This window comes from Acanthopagrus latus, chromosome 15, assembly GCF_904848185.1.
Source record: "Acanthopagrus latus isolate v.2019 chromosome 15, fAcaLat1.1, whole genome shotgun sequence".
Classification (NCBI taxonomy): domain Eukaryota; kingdom Metazoa; phylum Chordata; class Actinopteri; order Spariformes; family Sparidae; genus Acanthopagrus; species Acanthopagrus latus.
In genome coordinates, this window is record NC_051053.1 from 18,178,348 (window position 1) to 18,196,852 (window position 18,505).

General features: G+C 40.6%; 1 protein-coding gene across 1 annotated transcript; it reads right to left on the reverse strand.

Annotated features, from left to right (window-relative positions):
• Nucleotides 1-2,940: 2,940 nt before the first annotated feature.
• synpo2la (synaptopodin 2-like a) lies at nt 2,941-14,524 on the reverse strand. Its single transcript, XM_037122580.1, has 4 exons — nt 14,150-14,524; nt 10,207-10,358; nt 9,158-9,873; nt 2,941-7,572 (listed from the first exon to the last, which is right to left on the reverse strand). The coding sequence occupies exons 1-4, from the start codon at nt 14,249-14,251 to the stop codon at nt 4,925-4,927; spliced, it is 3,618 nt and encodes a 1,205-aa protein (XP_036978475.1). The 5' UTR covers nt 14,252-14,524; the 3' UTR covers nt 2,941-4,924.
• Nucleotides 14,525-18,505: the final 3,981 nt, after the last annotated feature.

Here is an 18,505-nt window from a genome sequence, read left to right on the forward strand (position 1 = left end):
TGGTTCAGAAGACTATATTTAGTAGCAAATAACGAGGGAAAGAGAACTCTGCTATAAGATAACCTCAAAGGACTCTGGGGTGTGTTTAGGGTATACAGAGAGGGGAGGGAGAGGTGAGTATACAAGTGCACTCTGAGAGTTTAAGGTTAAGCATACATTTATAATGATATGTCAGATTGTGTTTCAAAGTGAGGGCTAGTTCTTCTACTCCCTAATCTATTACACTAACTTGATGCTAGATTGTCACATTTGCAGTTTCTCTAAAGCGTCATGTGAGCGGATGTGATTGATATATTGGGACAGAGCTGTCAGACACTCTAACAATGTTTACACGCCTAAAACAGTTCATGCAAACACATGTGAAGTACCTGACAGCATCCAAAGGCCGAAAGACATTACATGTCCTTTACTACAGTATCCTTGATACACATCTTGAAATGTTAAGATTTTGAAAGTTGTTTAAGGGTTTCTGGCTATAATCCAGGGTGGTAGCCAGGACTGTAAAAAATATAGAGGTTGTGAGGTCAAGTTTCCTCCATGCAACCCCAGGACCTGTGTTTCCGGAATCAGCTGCTGTGATCCATCAGACTACTACTACTCCGGCAAAATTCTATACATTTTTATAAAGGTTAATTGAAATATATTTTTAAAAAATCTGAAATCTGAAAACAATGCATTCCCCATCTCACATTAGGGCTTAATAATGTCATCATCTCAAACCTTATTAGATATTGCTGAAACTTAATATCTAGCATTCAGTTTTATACACTGTTTTAAATAGATACTGAAGATATACAGTTTAAAAAAAACATGACTGCATACCAGTTCAGTATCAGTTTGTGTTCGATCAAAAAAGTTTGGCATTTTCAGAACAGTATTGAGAATTAACGATGAATTTACATATTCATGAAAGCATGCACATCAGTTAAAGAAACATGCAACATAATCTTGGGGGTCCTCAATGAGCTGACTGCTCCAATGAATCTGATAAGAGCTTTCTCTGAAGATTGGACTACTTTCTACTCTGGAGCAAATCATGAAAAAAGCAAGCAGTTAGGTGTAGTTGTATGACATTCAAAACTAAATTTGCTGATCTGTGAATCAGTAAAATCATTATCTATATTTTCAAATAGGAACATGGTACAAGTAATAGCCTGGCATATAGGCAATTCTGAGCATCATTTATTTTGTATTTAATAAATGGTTGAATTATTTTTGGCTCATTTTAAGCATGCTCTTGTCCATCCCTCTCTTAAAATAACAGGTCTTGACCCCCTTGGTACTCAGTCATTTTAGACCCATCTCAAAACATGTAGGGAACTGAACTGAAGAAACCTCTTTGATGAGAGGTGAAACATCTTGATATTACCACGGCCTGGATGACTGAGAACATTAATCATGAAGTCAGGAGGTGAATCATCACTTCATCACCTATGATCACAAAGTCAGGAAGTGAAAGATTTTCAGTCTTCCTGCTGACCACACGGGGTCTTACACAGGCGCATCGTTAGACATAGGCATTCGAGGCTATAGCCCCGGATGTTTTGGGAATAGCCCCAGATCAATTGCCAAATGATGAAAATAGCCCCAGAGGTTTTTATGTGGTTGCATATTGAACGGCCAATTGCCACAAATGCAATAGCTTGCTTGCACAGATTCAGCTGTCCTGCCATGAATTCAACCTTTATATGTTCACCTTGACACCGAGTAGGCACATGTGTTGATTATTCTAATTTTAACTTCTAATTTCTAAATTTGCCCGCCACAGTCAATGAGCCAAAGAAATTGTAAAAAAAAAAACTAAAAACAAAAACTGAGAACAAATTCTTAATTACAGATGACTTGTGGCAAAATGTCATTATGTCTATTAACAGTCCTCTGTTTGGATATTAACAGCCCTATTTATAGACACCCTCTGAGTGTGGAGGTTGGCAGTAATATGCCCTTCTTATTGCACATGACTCAGAGTCCAACACACAGTCCACAACACCACTCAGTGCCAAAAGTTCATTTATATAAGAAAAAAAACTATTCCCAAGGTGTCTATGTTTGAGCTTTGTTGATGGCTACTTAACATCATAGTCAGCCATTGATAGATGCAACAGCATCCCTAGTGGCATAGCCTTGAATTGCTTGCATGCATTCACATTATGTTTGGTTTTTTTGTTTGTTTTTTTTTTTGTTTTGAAAATTTCTCTTTCTGCTGTTGTCCCTCCTTTCACCACAAGAAGTTTGCTCTGCTTGTTGTAATGCTCTTCTTCAAAATGTATTCTTGTAATTTTATCAAATGCATTCTGGATATTGGGATATTGATGTTCTCTGCGTGTGAACTGCTAAATGTGTGTGTGTAACATGATATTAAATACATTTTCAAATACGACTCTTGCCAAATAATTACTGTAATGTTGTGTTGAAATACTTCTAAGTTATCCTGTTTTTATTCTGTGTCTATTCGCTAATTATTTATTTTGATTGAGGTACTGAAACTTAGTCAGACCAGGCTTGTCAAGAAGGAAAGAATAACTCTGATTATGTATTAAGTCAGGATTTGTCTTTGATGTTGTCAGTAACGTTGAAATTATTCTTAGGTCAAATATCTATCATGTAATGATCTGATGGTCATGTGTAAATGAAGGCCATGCGGTCATAAAATTGAATACTAAATAGATTTCAAATAGTGTGTGTGCATACGTGTGTGTGTGTGTGTGTGTGTGTAAAATCTTTAAAAACTAAAAGAAAACTGCATTTTTACCCTTTGAGTGTAAAACCATATTTTCTCATTGTAACTGTTTACAGTTTTTGCCTTTTTTAAGTTATCGTCATGGTTAATATTGTCATTTAGTGCATAAATGCTTGTACAGTACATTGAAAAGTGCAGGATTACATGGTCAACAGCAGGGGGCAGTGTAAAATCAGACATGTCAGACACCTGGAGAGTTTTCAAATCTAATTTTATTCTCCTAAAAATGTCTCCTCTCTTAGTCAGTATAAACTTCTACTCAGCATTAATAACAAACATTTTCACACATTATTTAATTCACCTAGATACACAAAAATGTATTTGTCATATTTTACACCCCAACACAACTATATTCACACTATAGATTGTTCTTTAGCCATGATAGTATGAGAACAAGAAAAGCTTTAAGAGAAATTGTATTTAAAAATGATACAAATTTAAAAAAGTATCTCTCCAAGAATTCCACAGCTGAAAACAACATAGTAATTTCTTTGTTTCCCCCTCATTTCCATTAACATACCTTATTTTTCCAATGTATTTAGTCATTGAATATGTTTACCCTTGCCATTGTTGATGAAAAGACACCAGCTAAAAATGTGTTTCTTTCTACCAGCTTCTTTATCTTTGCTAACAACCTTGAGGTATCACACTTTCCTGGCCATCCTTCTTTCATAATTCAGTTCAACCATACTTTAAGTGCTAATTTTCTGCCATGCATCCACAGCTTGCACATCTTTATGTGAAATGGTGAACTCTGACCCCATTCAGTGAATTGGCCTAACTGTACACTGCCTATATCCCCCCTCCACAGCCTCTCTCAATTCTTTAATTTGAAGTCAGTCAACTTCCCCTTGCACAACTTACATCACATTTAGAAAAAATAAATACACAGTCCTTCATCTGTGTTATTTGTTTAATAAAAGTTAAGAATTTACATATAACTGCCACATCTTCTTAGTGTGTAAGAAGGCTCTGGTGTCTATAAGTGGCAATTGGAACCTGTGTTACCCAGTGACAAGTGTACATTCAGTGACAGCCTGGGCACTTGTTGAATGTGACCCATGATAAAAAGATAGCATTTCTCTCTAGTTACAGTGAGCAGAGATATTTGGCACAACCTCACTTGCAACTTGCAAGAGCAACTTTGCTTCACATATAGTTCCACGGTGAGCTGAGGCATTTAAAAAAAAAAAAAAAACATTTTAAAATTGTCATTATCATTTAATCATCGTGGGGGTTTTTTTGTCCACAAGAATAGGACATCATGGGATTCTTGTTGAAAATGCCACAAACAGAGTGGGTAAAAAACATTGTGTGCACATCAGTTAGAAGTACTAGATAACAGAATTGCGTGTTCAGAGATGAAAGCCTGCAATTTTTGCTTTATAATCCTCCACCTGTCATCATACATCAAAAAAATCCTATGGTCAGAACTGCAGCTATTCATTTTCAACATCTTTCAGACATTTCAAGTTTCAAAGAATATTCAGTACAGGCTCTGATGAGATGGTATTTCTGCTACATTAGTAGAAAGAGATCCCCAGAAGCCTTACACCAACCTCCTCCAGGACAGGCATATGGTGGACTATACAGCATTCAGTATGTGCTAATATATGCTATTATTATTGTCACTCTGATACATGTGTGAGTAAATGTGTCACAAGCAAAATAGATATAATAAGCAGCATTTTGAACAGCAAGTAGATGTTAATGATTCATTACAATTACTTGAGTTCTAACATATTTTTAAAAAATGTCATTACTTTCTTAATTTCAACTTTATACCAAATTACTTCTTCACCTTATGTTACCCCATCACCATATGTTAACAGCTAGTTTTGAGGCTCAAAGTTATGGATGTAGGGATGATTACATTAATTTGTCACTTGTTGTTATTAATCAATGAATTGAGTAGAGAATTGCCCATCACACTTTCCCAAAGCTTCAACTGATATCTTCAAAATGCTACTTTTGTTCAACCATCCACCCAAAGGGTATTTAATTATCAACAATGTAGGAAAAGAAAAGGAGGAACTGAAACTGATGGATTTTGCATATGGATAAACATATTTGCTTGACCTCAACAATAAGCCAATTAACAGAATTATTGTTGCTTACTTTCGACTAGTTATTTCAACCCCAAATGAATAATACATGTCCAGGTGGGGTAGTGACTGATGGTGTTCACATTGCCCCCGGCCTCCAGACACGGGGCTGGATGCCTCCCTTGGTGGCAACAAAACGTGGTTTTGGTGCCTGAACAGGGTTAGACTTGAGTGGGGGCAAAGAGGAAAGGATACTGAGCTCAGGAGCGCTCTGGAACTGCTTGGCTGTCTGGAGCCCGGTGTTGTATGATACTGGAGTGTAAGGTGTAGGGACTGCATGGTGCACAGGGTTTGGAATAGGGGTAGCACTGAATTTTGGGAGGCTGGGCAGTCCAGCTGGTTGGGAGGGAGGTGAGGCCAGTGTTGGGGCACTGATTGGTGCCGGTGTAAAGAGAGGGGTTGGAGCTAAAGGAGCAGGAGGTGGGGAGGTCATGTCGGAATGAGTCAAACGTTCTCCGAGGGTAGTGGCTGAGCGGGGTGCGATGACTTTGGGAGCCAGAGTCGGTGCTGACATGGGTGTGGGTGTGGAGAAGCGCTTGACTTCAAAGACACGGGCTGTTTTTGTAGGGATTTGCTTGGGTGGGGTTAATGAGCTTCCCACCATTGTTGTGTAGTCACCCTGCTGCTGCCTCTGGGCCTGGTAAGAAGGCATGGCTGATAGATTGGCAACACTGCCCCCATAGCCCCCATAGTTGAACATGGCAGAGTTGAGCTGGTAGGGCTGCCTTCTCATGAAATCCAGAGCCTTAATGCCCTCTCTTTGAGAGCCTCCTCTACCTCTGCTCTCTGGCTTCCCTATATCTCTTTGAGGACCTGTAGGGATAGAAGGAGCATGGAGTGGGTTGTATCCAATGGGTGGAGGGGCACGGACATTTGGGGAGTATTTCCACTGAGAAGGAAAGGGAGGATTTGAGGAGTCGTGGGATTGGGCTGCACTGTGTGAGGCAACTTCTTGCTGGTAGGGGGTCTCGGGTGGAGTGTCCACTACGTACATACCCATGCGGCTCTGTCTGCGGGCAAACAGCTCAGCCCCCTTGCCCCCTGCTTGAAGAAACTTTGGGGTCTCGTGGATGACCTTTGGCTTGGGTGCCACTGGAGGAGGTGCCCTCCCCATGCTGACCTCACCACTCGTCTCCTCTGCTGTATCATCACAGATAGTCTCAGACAGCGGCTGGCCATGTTTGTATCGGGTGGACCTTTCATCCAGGTTCTGCACCATACACAGTAGGTCAGGATTTGGGGATTTCTTTGTGACATCTGGCACAGTGAACATAGGTTTTGGTTTGCCTCCACGGCGTCGAGCCTCAAGTAAGATTCCTGTGCGACCCATTTGACCAGGAACAGGGGTTGGAGCTATAGCTTCTGGCTGGGAGATAACTGACACTGTAGCTACAGGGGCCATAGAGAATTGAGTTTGAGGGGGCTGAGCAACTGGCACCTGAAGTGGAGGCACTGGGGAAGCTGGGTCAGCTGCACCGTGAATTTGAGATGCAAAAGGAACTGGGGCAGGGGCTATTGGTGCTTGTGGAGTCAAGGGCATTGAAGGCATACTCACTTGGGGCATGGCTACAAATGGCGCATGATGAAAAGTAGATATTGGTGGTGACGACGGCATTTTCTCTACAGAGGTAGAGATGGCTGGAGGGTGAATAGTAACAGGAGTTTCTGCTGTTGGGGCCATTGTCGCTTGAGGCACAGAGGGTGGTGGGGCAAACACTGGCTGAGGACCAGAGGGTGGCAGTGATGTTACTGATGTAACATTAATGTTAATTTCAGAGGCAGTGGAGAATGGCGGTGGCACAACGGCTGCTGAAGCAGGACGCTGGATTGTCTTTGTGACAGGTGGTCGGAACGTTACTGGTGCAGTTGCAGCTCGAATGCTGATAAAGCCAGGAGTGAAAGGACGTGCTGTTCTGTTGAGAACATTACTAGCAGATAATTCTGGTAATGGTGTTTCAGCTGGTGGTGCAGGTCTAGTCAGAACAGTTACTGTGGCAGTGGCCGTTTTGGGTGCAACAGGTGGAGGTGACGTCATGCAAGCTGTAGTAGCTGCAGAATAGGATAGGTCCCCATTCGAAATTCCGTGGGCTGTATCTGGACCTTGAGCCTGAAAAAACTCTTGATGTACGGTTGTTGGACCAGGTGGTGTCATGTGCTGAGGCTGGAGATTTGGTTGCATCTGCGGTTGCATGTCTGTTGTATTGTCTGGATGCAAGTGATACATTTGAGGCTGCTCCTGGACTTGAGACTGTGCAGGAGTCTGTTGCTGTGCTGCCTCTACCTTCTTGGCATGTTCAGCAGCCCTTTTTCTCTGTTGCTCAAACAACTGGGCACCCTTACCGGCAGTGTCACTCAACCCTGGACTCGGAGCATCCTCTGCCCCATCTGCACGACCTTCAGTGCCTGCAGTTGCCCTCTTCTCCAGCATATCCAGGTAGTCACTATCCCAAGTTGGGTCAGGAACTGCCGAGAAGCCATCCTCATCAAACTCTGATTCACTGCCAGGGAATACCCCATCTTCTTCTTGTGAATCTGGACACCTATCTTCATCCACACTACCAAAGCTGGTGAGGGTGTACTTCTTTGATCGCTGCCGCCTCTTCTTAAACATCAACACGCCCTTTGAGTGAGGGTTGGGAGCATCTGTCAATAGGGATGCAATTGTTCGACACTTGCTTTTGGCTTCCTTTACATGCTTGTCTTGCGGTGTATCCCCCCGGTTCAGTTCTGCAGGGTGTGAAAGCCATAGCTATTAAAAACAGTTTCATATCAGCATAAAGTCAATACTGTGGTAAATTAGAGAAGTTTGACCCAGAACATTTGACCTGACTGACTGAACTGACATGAGCAACTAAAACATCATCATCTGTTAACTTTCAATTTTCTACAGGAGCAAAACCAGCAAAAAATTCCAGGCAAGCCTTCAGCTTCTCACATTAGCTGGGTTGAAGGATACATTTGCACATTATTAGTCCTATGTATGCTAACATTTCACTTAACTTAAAAATATTTGCCAGCTAGTGGAAAGTTACTTGTTGGAGATGACTGGAAGGAGAATTCCAAAGGGTAGCCACAGCATATCCCTGAACTTGTTATGGTATTAAGCAGATTATCATATACAACCTAACGCTGTTACCCTAATATGCACTACCACATGAAGGGAGTTCTTAATTTGTCCAGGACAAGGTTCCTAAGTAGGACATTAGAATGTTAAACCAGCACTCCGTGATGGCAAGGGGGATTTACAGGAGTAAATTTATTAAGTTCTTAAAACAGCCCGTTGACTTTAAATAGCCAACCTCTGTCCTTTCCTGGGCTTATTATGGATGATGGACAGGATGACAAGTTGTAGGAAAGAATGCTTGGTCACTGTCAGTCCTTGGTGTCACTTGTTGCATCACTGTATTTGCATCACTGTATTGTCACAATTTTTGACCTCTCTTCAAAGTCTGTGAACTCCAAAAACAGTAAGACAAGACATTATTTTTATGGCTTCAGTAACTAGAACGATGCAATGTGGTATAAGGTTAACACTTTGACACATGAGCATTATTTTAAGATGCACAAATCATATTCAGGTTCAAGGTGACTGTTCCATGTTCCCTTTTATATCTGTTTCATGCCATCATATCATGTTCAATGGAAGAACATTTCTCACTTGTGCAATTTCATTAAGTTGATAAATAGCCAAAAGAAGGAAGAGATGGGGAGAGGGAAAATCAGAGTATCTCTGCTTTGCTTCTCGATACCTAAAAGCAGCTGTAGATGCTTTTAAGCTTCCCAGATTGATCAGTGGGCTCTGACAGACACACTCACTGGACTACTAGCCATAAAGACAGCTGATGGATGTCTGGTTGGTAATTGTGTTTGACTATAATATTAAATGACTGGGATACATGGTTGTCACATGGTTGATTAATGTTCACAATATTAAAAGGGTTTAAGGTGTTCAAGGTGTGGAGACTTGAACTTACTATTGAACCCTATATAAATAGCTAGGTTTTCCTCTTGGAGGATCAGGGTCATATTTGTCTTGGGCTTTAACAAAGTACTTGTTTGTATGTACTGTACGATACATATGATATATATTTCCCTGCTGTGTATTGCAACAAAGGAAATCAGATGATCTTTACATTAGGGATGTATTTCGTGCTACAAATTATATGGCACATATGGCAAAATAGATTAAAATATGACGAATCTATATCAGCCCAGAACTAAGCAGTAACCCTTATTAGGAATGCATATGTAAGTGTGTAGAACCTCTGTGAAGCAAAGGTCTCTATTGTTGATATTCTATGGCTGTACTTACTAGCTTGCTTAGCCTTTTCCATGTAGGTAGTTGTAAGCTCCTCGTCGATGGGTTTATTCACAGGACCCACCATGGGCACAAGCTGGCTGCGAGAGCCAAGCATCAGGGCTTCCTTTGCCCTCTCAGGGGAAACCAGTGGCACATTGGCTGGCTCTAGAAAGCCACTATCCTCTTCTTGCCCTTCTCTTGGCCCCTGGTCATCTGCTGAGGAGATGATGGAGGAGGTCTCAGTTGATGTCTGGGAGGACCACATTCCTGGTCCAGGAGGCTTATAAATCACCTCCCTCCGTGCCACCCCCGGTTGCCCCGCTTCTCCAGCTCCATTTCCCCCACGTCCATCCAACAAACTAGGGAAAACATGTGCATCTGGAGCACTGTCATAGCCACTCATCTCTGACGTTTCCCCTCCCTCAGGGGAGGCTCGTCCTGTTGGTTTTCCTGGGGTGGAGTTGCTGGGGCTGCGGCGTTTTTGACGGCGCTGCCTCTCATAGCCCGCCACATCTGCGTCACTGTCAGTCTCACCATAGTAAGCCTCACTTCCAGGTGGAGATGTCAAGCCACTGGTCAGGGATGAACGGCTGCGGTGAACCTCACGTATGGGTGCATGGTGGGGGTTGGTAGGTGACATGGCACGTAGAGCAGCACGGTACTCTTTGTCTATACGGGGAGATGGGGCACGAGTCACAAGCACCACGGACTGAAAACCAGCGGGTACCCTGCAAACAATTTGAGAGTTTAAAATATTGATGGGGCCAAAACAAGTCCCTTGGATGTTATATGACAAACTAGTTTCCTTAATCTGGATTTCATCTGTTCTGAGAGAAAGAAGCAATTTAGCACAAGAAAAAAATTATCAGATGTTTTTGGGGGAAATGTAATATACAGTAGTATCAAATTCATGCACAATGTTAATAGTGCATGTTTTGTATCAGTCTTTGACTTGTGCATAATATATTTCTTCTGTATCTGTTACAATTGGATGGTGGTTTGTCACTTGTAAAAGTTCTGCACTGTGTAATTCACGTCTGTAATTATTTTGTTCCTCTGACCTTTTGACCCGGATGTGTAAAATCCCAGGGGAGCTGTCGATGAGGTCCATGGCCTGGGCATGAGATAGAGTTCCACATGGCTGTTCATTGATAGATACCAGCTCATCAGCCTCCCGCAACCCAGCCCTGCATGCCTTGCTGCGTTTACGCACCTGCACAAGCAAAGGAAGGCAATATTTCAAGCACTCACATATATGATAAGAAGTGCAGAAAATGTTGAGTTTTTAGCTTTCCATCAAAGCAAGACCAAGTCTTGGGGATGTAAGTCTGTGAACATTTCTGTTATGTTGTGTGTTTTTGCATTAAAGGCAAGACTTCATCGCGTACACCTTGTTATTAAATATCCAAGGTTTGACGCTATACTATGCTATGCAAGGTCTGCCTGATGCTATTGAATTTATTTTCTATTATTCCAGGATTATATCATACAAAATATGACAAGTTAAGGTCAAGTTATAGGTCTACAGCCTCCAGCTTTGGTTTTGAGGAGTTGTGATCTACAGAATACGCTTAAAAGAGGATTTATAGAAACTGGTAGGAACATCAACACGCTTCCCATTTTTTCACCCTCTGTATTTCATTATTTCCATTTAAATTGGGTTTTTGGCTATTGTAAGTGAAGGTTCGACAGGACCTGACAGATTTATACTGCTGTCTTGTCTTGGTTTGTCAAGGTGACTGACAGAGAGCAGATTCTGTCCTGACAGCTTGATCTTGCTGTGGACATACACCACATTGTGCAGCTTGAGTGGTGCACTCACCCACACTTAAACAGGGAAATGTCAGCCAGCAGCCATCTTCATTTGGTGCTTTGCTATTTGTGCCTAAGGTCTGTCAGGACCATGGCATTAAGCCCACCCTGAATTGCCTCAAGTAATGTGCAAGCCATGTCCCATTATAAATTAAAAGCAGATTTTTCAAAGATAGTGACTGCAGTGTTGATTGCACTATGAGGCACTACCATGTATTCAATGAATATTGCATGTTAGATTTCAGAGATAAGGAGGCATTGCTTTGGTTGACCTAATTACAGTAGTTTTTTTTCCCAGCTATTCTGGTTTGCCTGTAATGAAATCCCCCATCCCAATTTAACTAAGCCTTTCTAAGTGGCCTGTGCCTGCTTGTGTTAGCCTACAGGATATACAATTATTCATTCCATCAGTCACCTTGTGGTTTCAGATCATAACAGTTATAATACCCCTACATGCTCTCTCACACACACACACACACACACACACATCACATGGACTGGTACAAAAATACACATAAACTCTTATAAATAAACATTCAAACATTTGCATGCAGGCTCACAGGCTCAAACCTAGCACTGACACACCGGCTCTTTCAGCTGTGCAACTGAAAAACTGCTCCACCTGTTACAGTCAGTATAGTATGAGACCTGACATGATAACACCTTCCTGCTCTCAGGGGTGAAGGAGTATGCTGTTTTGGATGGTCGGACAGAAACAGCTGTCGTCCACTGCCATAAAGGTGATTTGGTGTCAGTGGCACTGTGTACATACTACTGCATTCTTCATAAGTCGATTACATGTAGGCTTAACCTTTCAAAAAGCAAACATTCATAAGTTGCTAAATACTGTCGATAAGAAGTGGTTATTTTAGTGATTAAGTTAAGTGTCTCAGAGGTATAATCTAAAGGTAAAATCAGCCAAAATTAGCCACTTTGTCAGTGAAGATCCCATTTATTCAGCACAAAGGAATCTTTATGGTACATATTTCCACAGGTCCACAGAACTTGTGAGGTCTGTAAGCAAATGGTAATTATTTTAATATATATATATATATATAGTTACTTTTATTTGAATATAATTGTGTATGATAGAAAGGCAGTCAATGGAAGGAGGTCTAAATACAGTATAATCATAAAGGTCCATTGCACAATTATTTCACGGAATGAGCTTTCTCTTCCCATTGACCAATCAGAGGAATAATCATTGCACACTCCCCGTTATGAGGACAACATTTTTACTACAAATTTTTCAAAGATATTTAATTTCAGGGGCGCATTGTTTGGAGGATGTGATGTGAAACCTTAATAAACTGTTGGAACAAGCATATAAAGGATTTATCATATGTGATATCATCATACAGTTTGGAAAAAAGGTTTAAAACGCACATTTTTTAAGCTAAGGATTAAATGTATTCATAAATCAGGGCTGAAGAGGTTGACCAAAGCAAACTTGTTTCTGTCATCACTAATGCAGTGCCTGAATAGAAACAATATGAGGTACAAAGAGGTTTAGCAACAATGAGTACCTTTGTATGTGAACCTTCAAAAAAGAATTATTCTCTAAGCAGCAAGATACAAGAGCAGTGCATGTATAAAAATAGTCTATGAGGTTAATTTTTAAGTACTGAGCTGAAACCACACACCTTGGCTGACCTCGTGACCTGCTGCTTCTCAACCAAAAATAGACACCTGGAAAAGTAATTCTGCTCAGTCGACATTTATTGAAATGTGTGCAGATGTGTGCCCCACATGTATGTGTATGTATGTATTATGTGTGTGCAGGTGAACTAATACCTGAACTATCATATACACAGATAAATACAAAGATTTTGTAGAGGGGAAAATCGACCCAACTTTCTTTAAAGAGCATGGACAAGTTTGATGACGATAAGTGATGGTGGATAACGTCACAAGTCATCTCACAGATCATGATGACTTGATGCAGACAACAAAGGATCAATAGTCAGAGTCAAATAACAAACAATAAGTCAATATAACAAATGTATTGTAGCTGAATGTTTTTTTTAGTCTTTATTTTGTAGTATATTCAGTCATTTTCAACTTTATCTTTATCCCTTTTCCAGCTTGAGAGCCTTGTGAATCTTTTGAATGTAGTATATATTCCTATTTGGCTTACATGAACATCTTTGCTTTCTCAAATGGAGATCAAGATTCAAATCTGGACTGCTCACTGGAGCCAAATTTGGACACCAGTGAAGAATTTGCTCTATGGGAGTAAAATGAGCTGAGAGGTTCCCTTTGAGAGTAAGGTTAAATATTCCTTTACACTGTAAATTTTTCCTCTAAGTGAACTTTTCCATCAAAGAAGGTGTAGACGTATTTCTTAAGAAGCAATATAATTTTAGTATTTCATTTCACAGACACCGTGCCTTGCGTCTGACCCTGATAATGATTTCAAAAACCTGATCTGAATCCAGACGTAGATGACATTCATTGCACACTTATTAGTCCAAATAAATCTCAGGTAACCTGCCAGCTTAGTATTAAGCTAGTTCTAGTATTACCTGCCAGTAATATGCATGACTGGAGTGATTTGAGTTTCTTACTGAAACTATGACGTAGTGGAAACATGCTAGTTCAATGGCATAAGTCAAATCATGGTCGTGGATGATGTAGTCTCCACTTTTTTCCTTCCAGAAAAGACTAATTGATAGCCAATAAATCAATGACTTTAATTGTACTGAAAACTATTTGCTAAAATATCCACATTTTACTGCAGAAGATCAATGTCAGTAAGCAGCGCAAAGTCAAAGTTGCTTGTCAATAACAAACCAAGAAATCAATGAAGACAAGTTCAGATTTTCAGTGTCAATCACACTTCACTAGAACTGTGATCTTCATGCAGTTTGAGAAAACAAACAGTGTTCAGTTAAAAATATCCAGCACCGTTGCCCTCCATTTCACACAGTCAATCATCTGTGCGCCTCTACATTAAGACCATTCTCAAACAAGATGATGACTCATATTCAGGCCACAAACTAACTTGCACATCAGCCAATATTCCGTTTCACCTTTGTTCACGGCCCCCTAAATCTCGACCAGATATATCTCTGCTAATGTTTCACTTATCTTCAGCAGGGTTGTTGAATCTGACACAGTTTTCTACTTCCCACTGTCCAGCAATCAATTAAATGACTGCTTCCATCCAACCTGCTGTGTGACCTGCCTTACCTTGGCCACTTGGAGTGGTTTCTGTTGCTCCACACCCCCCTGGAGACGAAAGCCCCATGGCGCTCCACCCGACAATGTTATTATCACTTCCTCTGCAACCATTGTTCTTCTTTCTCTGTCCTTTTTTTTTTTTAAGCTTTTCTTCTTTTTCTTGATTATTTTCCACACTTTGTCTGGGGGGCCCTCAGTGCATTGGCCCCATGGTCAGTGATCAGGGCCCCCTCAGAGAGCTTTGACTTGCTCTTTGCCTGCCACGCTGTCTGACTTCTTTCTGCATGGAGCTCCAAGGCCGACACTCACACCTGAACACACACACACACACATGCAGGCACACACATGTCCACCCACCCACACCCAGAGTGGGCCAACCATCATAGGGAGGGCAAGGGAGAGGACAGGGGAGAAGGAGAGAGAAATATGATGGAGGGGGGGTCTGGGTCTGCTTACACTGAGGAATGCCTGCCCCAAATGAGGGAGGGGAGGGTCCAACACAACACTTGTCCTGTCACTCAGACCTATGTCACTGGGTTGCTGATAGCTCCTCCAAAAATAGGACACCGCCACTACCTCTGCTGCTTTGCTTGCCCATCTGCAGGCCAAGGGAAAGTTAACATTGAGAAATGTTTAAATGGCACAGTTTCATATCTGGCTTCACAGCATTGAGGTCATTAGTAACCTTTAATCCAGTGACAGCTAGATTCTCAAATCTCAGGGCTGAGACTTGCCATGATTGGGCATTCCTCTCTTGATTAGTTACATTCAAATTCCCTTTAATTTTTTTTAGAAATGTGGACAATGAGTGGATTGACCTCAACTGCTGAGGCTGCCAGCTCCTCTGAATCTGGAAACATTCTCGGCTGTCATCAAAGAGCTTTTAGGATAAATACTTATGCAAGCTTTGGATAAATAGCTTCCCTAGTTACATTGAAATATATCCTAAGCTAGAAATCCACAGTGTTGACTAAGTGACCAAACCTTTGAAACACAGGGAGCGAGACAAATGCCTGTTTGTTACATATATATATATATATATATATATATATATATATATATATATATATATATATATATATATATATATATATATATATATATATGCTGAAACATCTCCCAAGGATTGAGCGATATACATCGACATAATGTTAGACCTTATAATGATGAATGATGGATGGAAAGATGATGGATCACCAAAGTCATTTGAAATTAATGATTAATTCTGTGCCAAATTTAATAGAAATCAATCCAAATGTTGAGATATCTAATCAGAAATAGACAACTTGTCAACACCCATGGTGTGTTTTTAGATTTGGTTGTTGATTTATAGTTATAGTAATATTCAGTCAGGTTCAAACTGGTTTGATTTTAAAAACAATAGATTAAACAATGCATTGTTCATGCATACATAGCTTGATACTTTACTTCTCTTTCTTAGATGAGTTGATTTCAATACCATAGTTTGCTCTAGTTGCAACCGTTCTTATCTTCTGCACAAGTGAAACAAGTCAAAGCACTTACTCCAGCCTGGTTTGAACTTCACTATGTCCTCTTGAGGTTTCTGCATGAAATCCATCTTATTAAATCAATACAGAATGTAGGACTCAGTTACCACTGAGTGAAAAGCAGCAGAGCGCACAGCGCCAAATCATCAACACCATATCGGTTACACAGTTGTGGCTTGGATCAAAACATACAGAACACTGGCACTCATTTGTTGTGGGCTAGTGTGTTTTGAGTGTAATCATATGGCACATAGAAGTGGGAGAGATACAGTTACTGCAAGAAGAAAACTTCCAGACTCCTGGTCTGGTTAGTTTAAAATCAAATCTAATGAGGTCCATGCTCATGAAAGACACTGACAAATTTGATCTTAACTTGAAAGTCATATCTCAGAACTGGACATATTTTTGAAACATTACATTTTTGAATCTCTTGATCCAGTGTGACTTTGGTTTTGCCTTTTATTAAATATTTCCATCTTTATCTTCTCTAATTCCCTCCTGGTCCTTATCTCTCATTTTTCATGCCTTAACTTTAACTTGAAATTCAGTCTAATAATAATCTAGCAAAAGGACTGGTTAAAAAACAATCCAAAACACAAGTCAACAGCACAATTTCCCCTGCACACAGAGTCTCAATGGACGCAAGATTGCTTTAACTATGTTGTTTTATCCTTTGGGGCATCGACAGGCCTTTAAACCTGTTGAGTGAGGCTGGATGATCCCCTTGCTAGAAGAGCAACGCTGCCATTATCAATGCTGCAGAGGGTTACCAATGATATCTGCTCCCTTTGGCAGCCTTGCTCTGCAGCTGTTTCCGGACCTCAGGATAGTAACCAAGATCAGTCCTGGGTCAGACACTCAGGAAAAAGTATCACCCTCTCTTCGTGGAGACAATATCACATCTAACAAGACGCCACAGTTAAAGCAAGTGCTCAACCACACAGATAAAACATATCCATGTTATAACCAATCTGTATTTACACAGGGAGAGTTAAGTATAAGATATCTGACAAACATGAACTCGTAGTTCAGTTGTGCCAACTGCTCCCCCTAGTGGTGAAAGGTTGGCTAGTTGTTGACCTTTAAAGTTTTCTACTCCTCTATTCTCAATAAAATACACAATTTTAGTGATATGTATGTAGCCTATGGAGCTTGAAATAGAAAGAAAAAGGTTTTCAACCTTAGTCCTAAAATATTTTAGGATATGAAAATAAAAAAATTTAGCCAGCCAAACTCCAGAACTGTTTTGAGGTACTTTACTTGAGTATTTCACCTATGTGCACCTTTATATATCTTCTTCTCTACTACATTTGGGCTTTAGTTGCTAGTACCTTTAAAGACGCAGGTTATTAACTACAAAATACATCAGAAATTCTGATGCATTATTATATATAAAACCTCTCAGCAGTATATAAAGTGAACTGAAATTAGCTCCACCTTCACAAGCTCTAAATGGACCATTTTGCATAATGAGTACTAAAACCTCATCGGAGTCTTCTTACATCAAGACTCGGTTACTTTGTGAGTAATCAGATGCTTTCTGAAAAACACTTCACACAAATGCTGCCAGCAGTGGAATGAGAAATCCGAGAATATACAAATCAATTTGTGATATTGTGTAACGTACGAGTTTAGCTAAACCAAATCAGCGTGCTGTCTGCTGTCCATGGCTGTTTCCATGTCAAACAAAACAAAGACGCTGAATTGCAGAGAGTTGTGGTCAGAGAGTCAGGAAAAGGTCTGCTAAGTCGCTCAGGGCAGATGCTGGCTGTCTTTCAGTAAAAGTAAAAAGGTCAAAATTCATATGCAGCAGCATGACTCAAACGTTTTCTTTTTCCATGTGACTCCATATGTTTTTATGCCATATGCTTTCTGTCGTGCTGCGCCATCAAAATGATTTGAAAGTGGTGCCTAAGAGTGCAGCAGATAGTTGCTGATTGTTGCTTTAACTCAGGAAATGGAGGAAGCTTAGTGTTTTTTCCTGTGGACATGGGAGAACTGTTAAGTGAGGCCACCAACTGTCATGTCCCCCCTGTTAACTGCTTTGTGTACGCCTATCTGTCCTTTCAAGGTTTCATGGTGTGTCTTATTTTGTCTGTTCTCTCTCTTTTGTTCTCTCTGTCTGTTTCTCATTTTTCTTTTGAATGACTTCTCTGTTGGCCAGCTCGCCTTCCCAAGACGACTTGATAGACAGATTTGTTGAATAGCAGCAGGCACAGACCCAGTGGCCTTTAACTGAGGCATCTGTGCCAGCATGGTAGACACTGCCAGTCAGTCACTGCCAGCCCGGCCCCCGTGCTCGGATGAGGTGAAAATGAGAATGCCATACTAATAAGCACGATGTCAGCTGAGATTCAAGCAAAGTGAACAGCGCACATATTTTATGAAAGCAGATACAAAAAGTATTCAAAGCATTGTGTTATTCATTTGAGGCCAGTTTCTTTAAAGCAGGAATATTCCAATTCTGTGCACATCAAAGAGGCAGTAATCAAAGTGGATGGCGTGTGTTTTTCAAGAGTGAATGCAAAAATTAAAATTCAGAACATTTTAAAACCTACAGTTTATTTCCTATGCAGGGAAAAGCATGCAACAGAACCTGTGCACATTAAAAATGTATTTTGAGACGAAGTTCACTTCCACAGTATAGCTTCAAAGAACATATTGTACCCGACGCCATTCTGTACCCTTTCGGGAGACAAACTTTATATGACCCTGGAGTGTGTCACAATTCTAAAATGTCAAGGTGAAAAGGTTGGTTTTCCCTTTGTAGGCAGTAAGATTTTGACATTTTCGATTTTTTTTCTTTTTTTTCTAATATCCTTAATCTGTGATTATGTTATTTAGGATCACTTTTGAT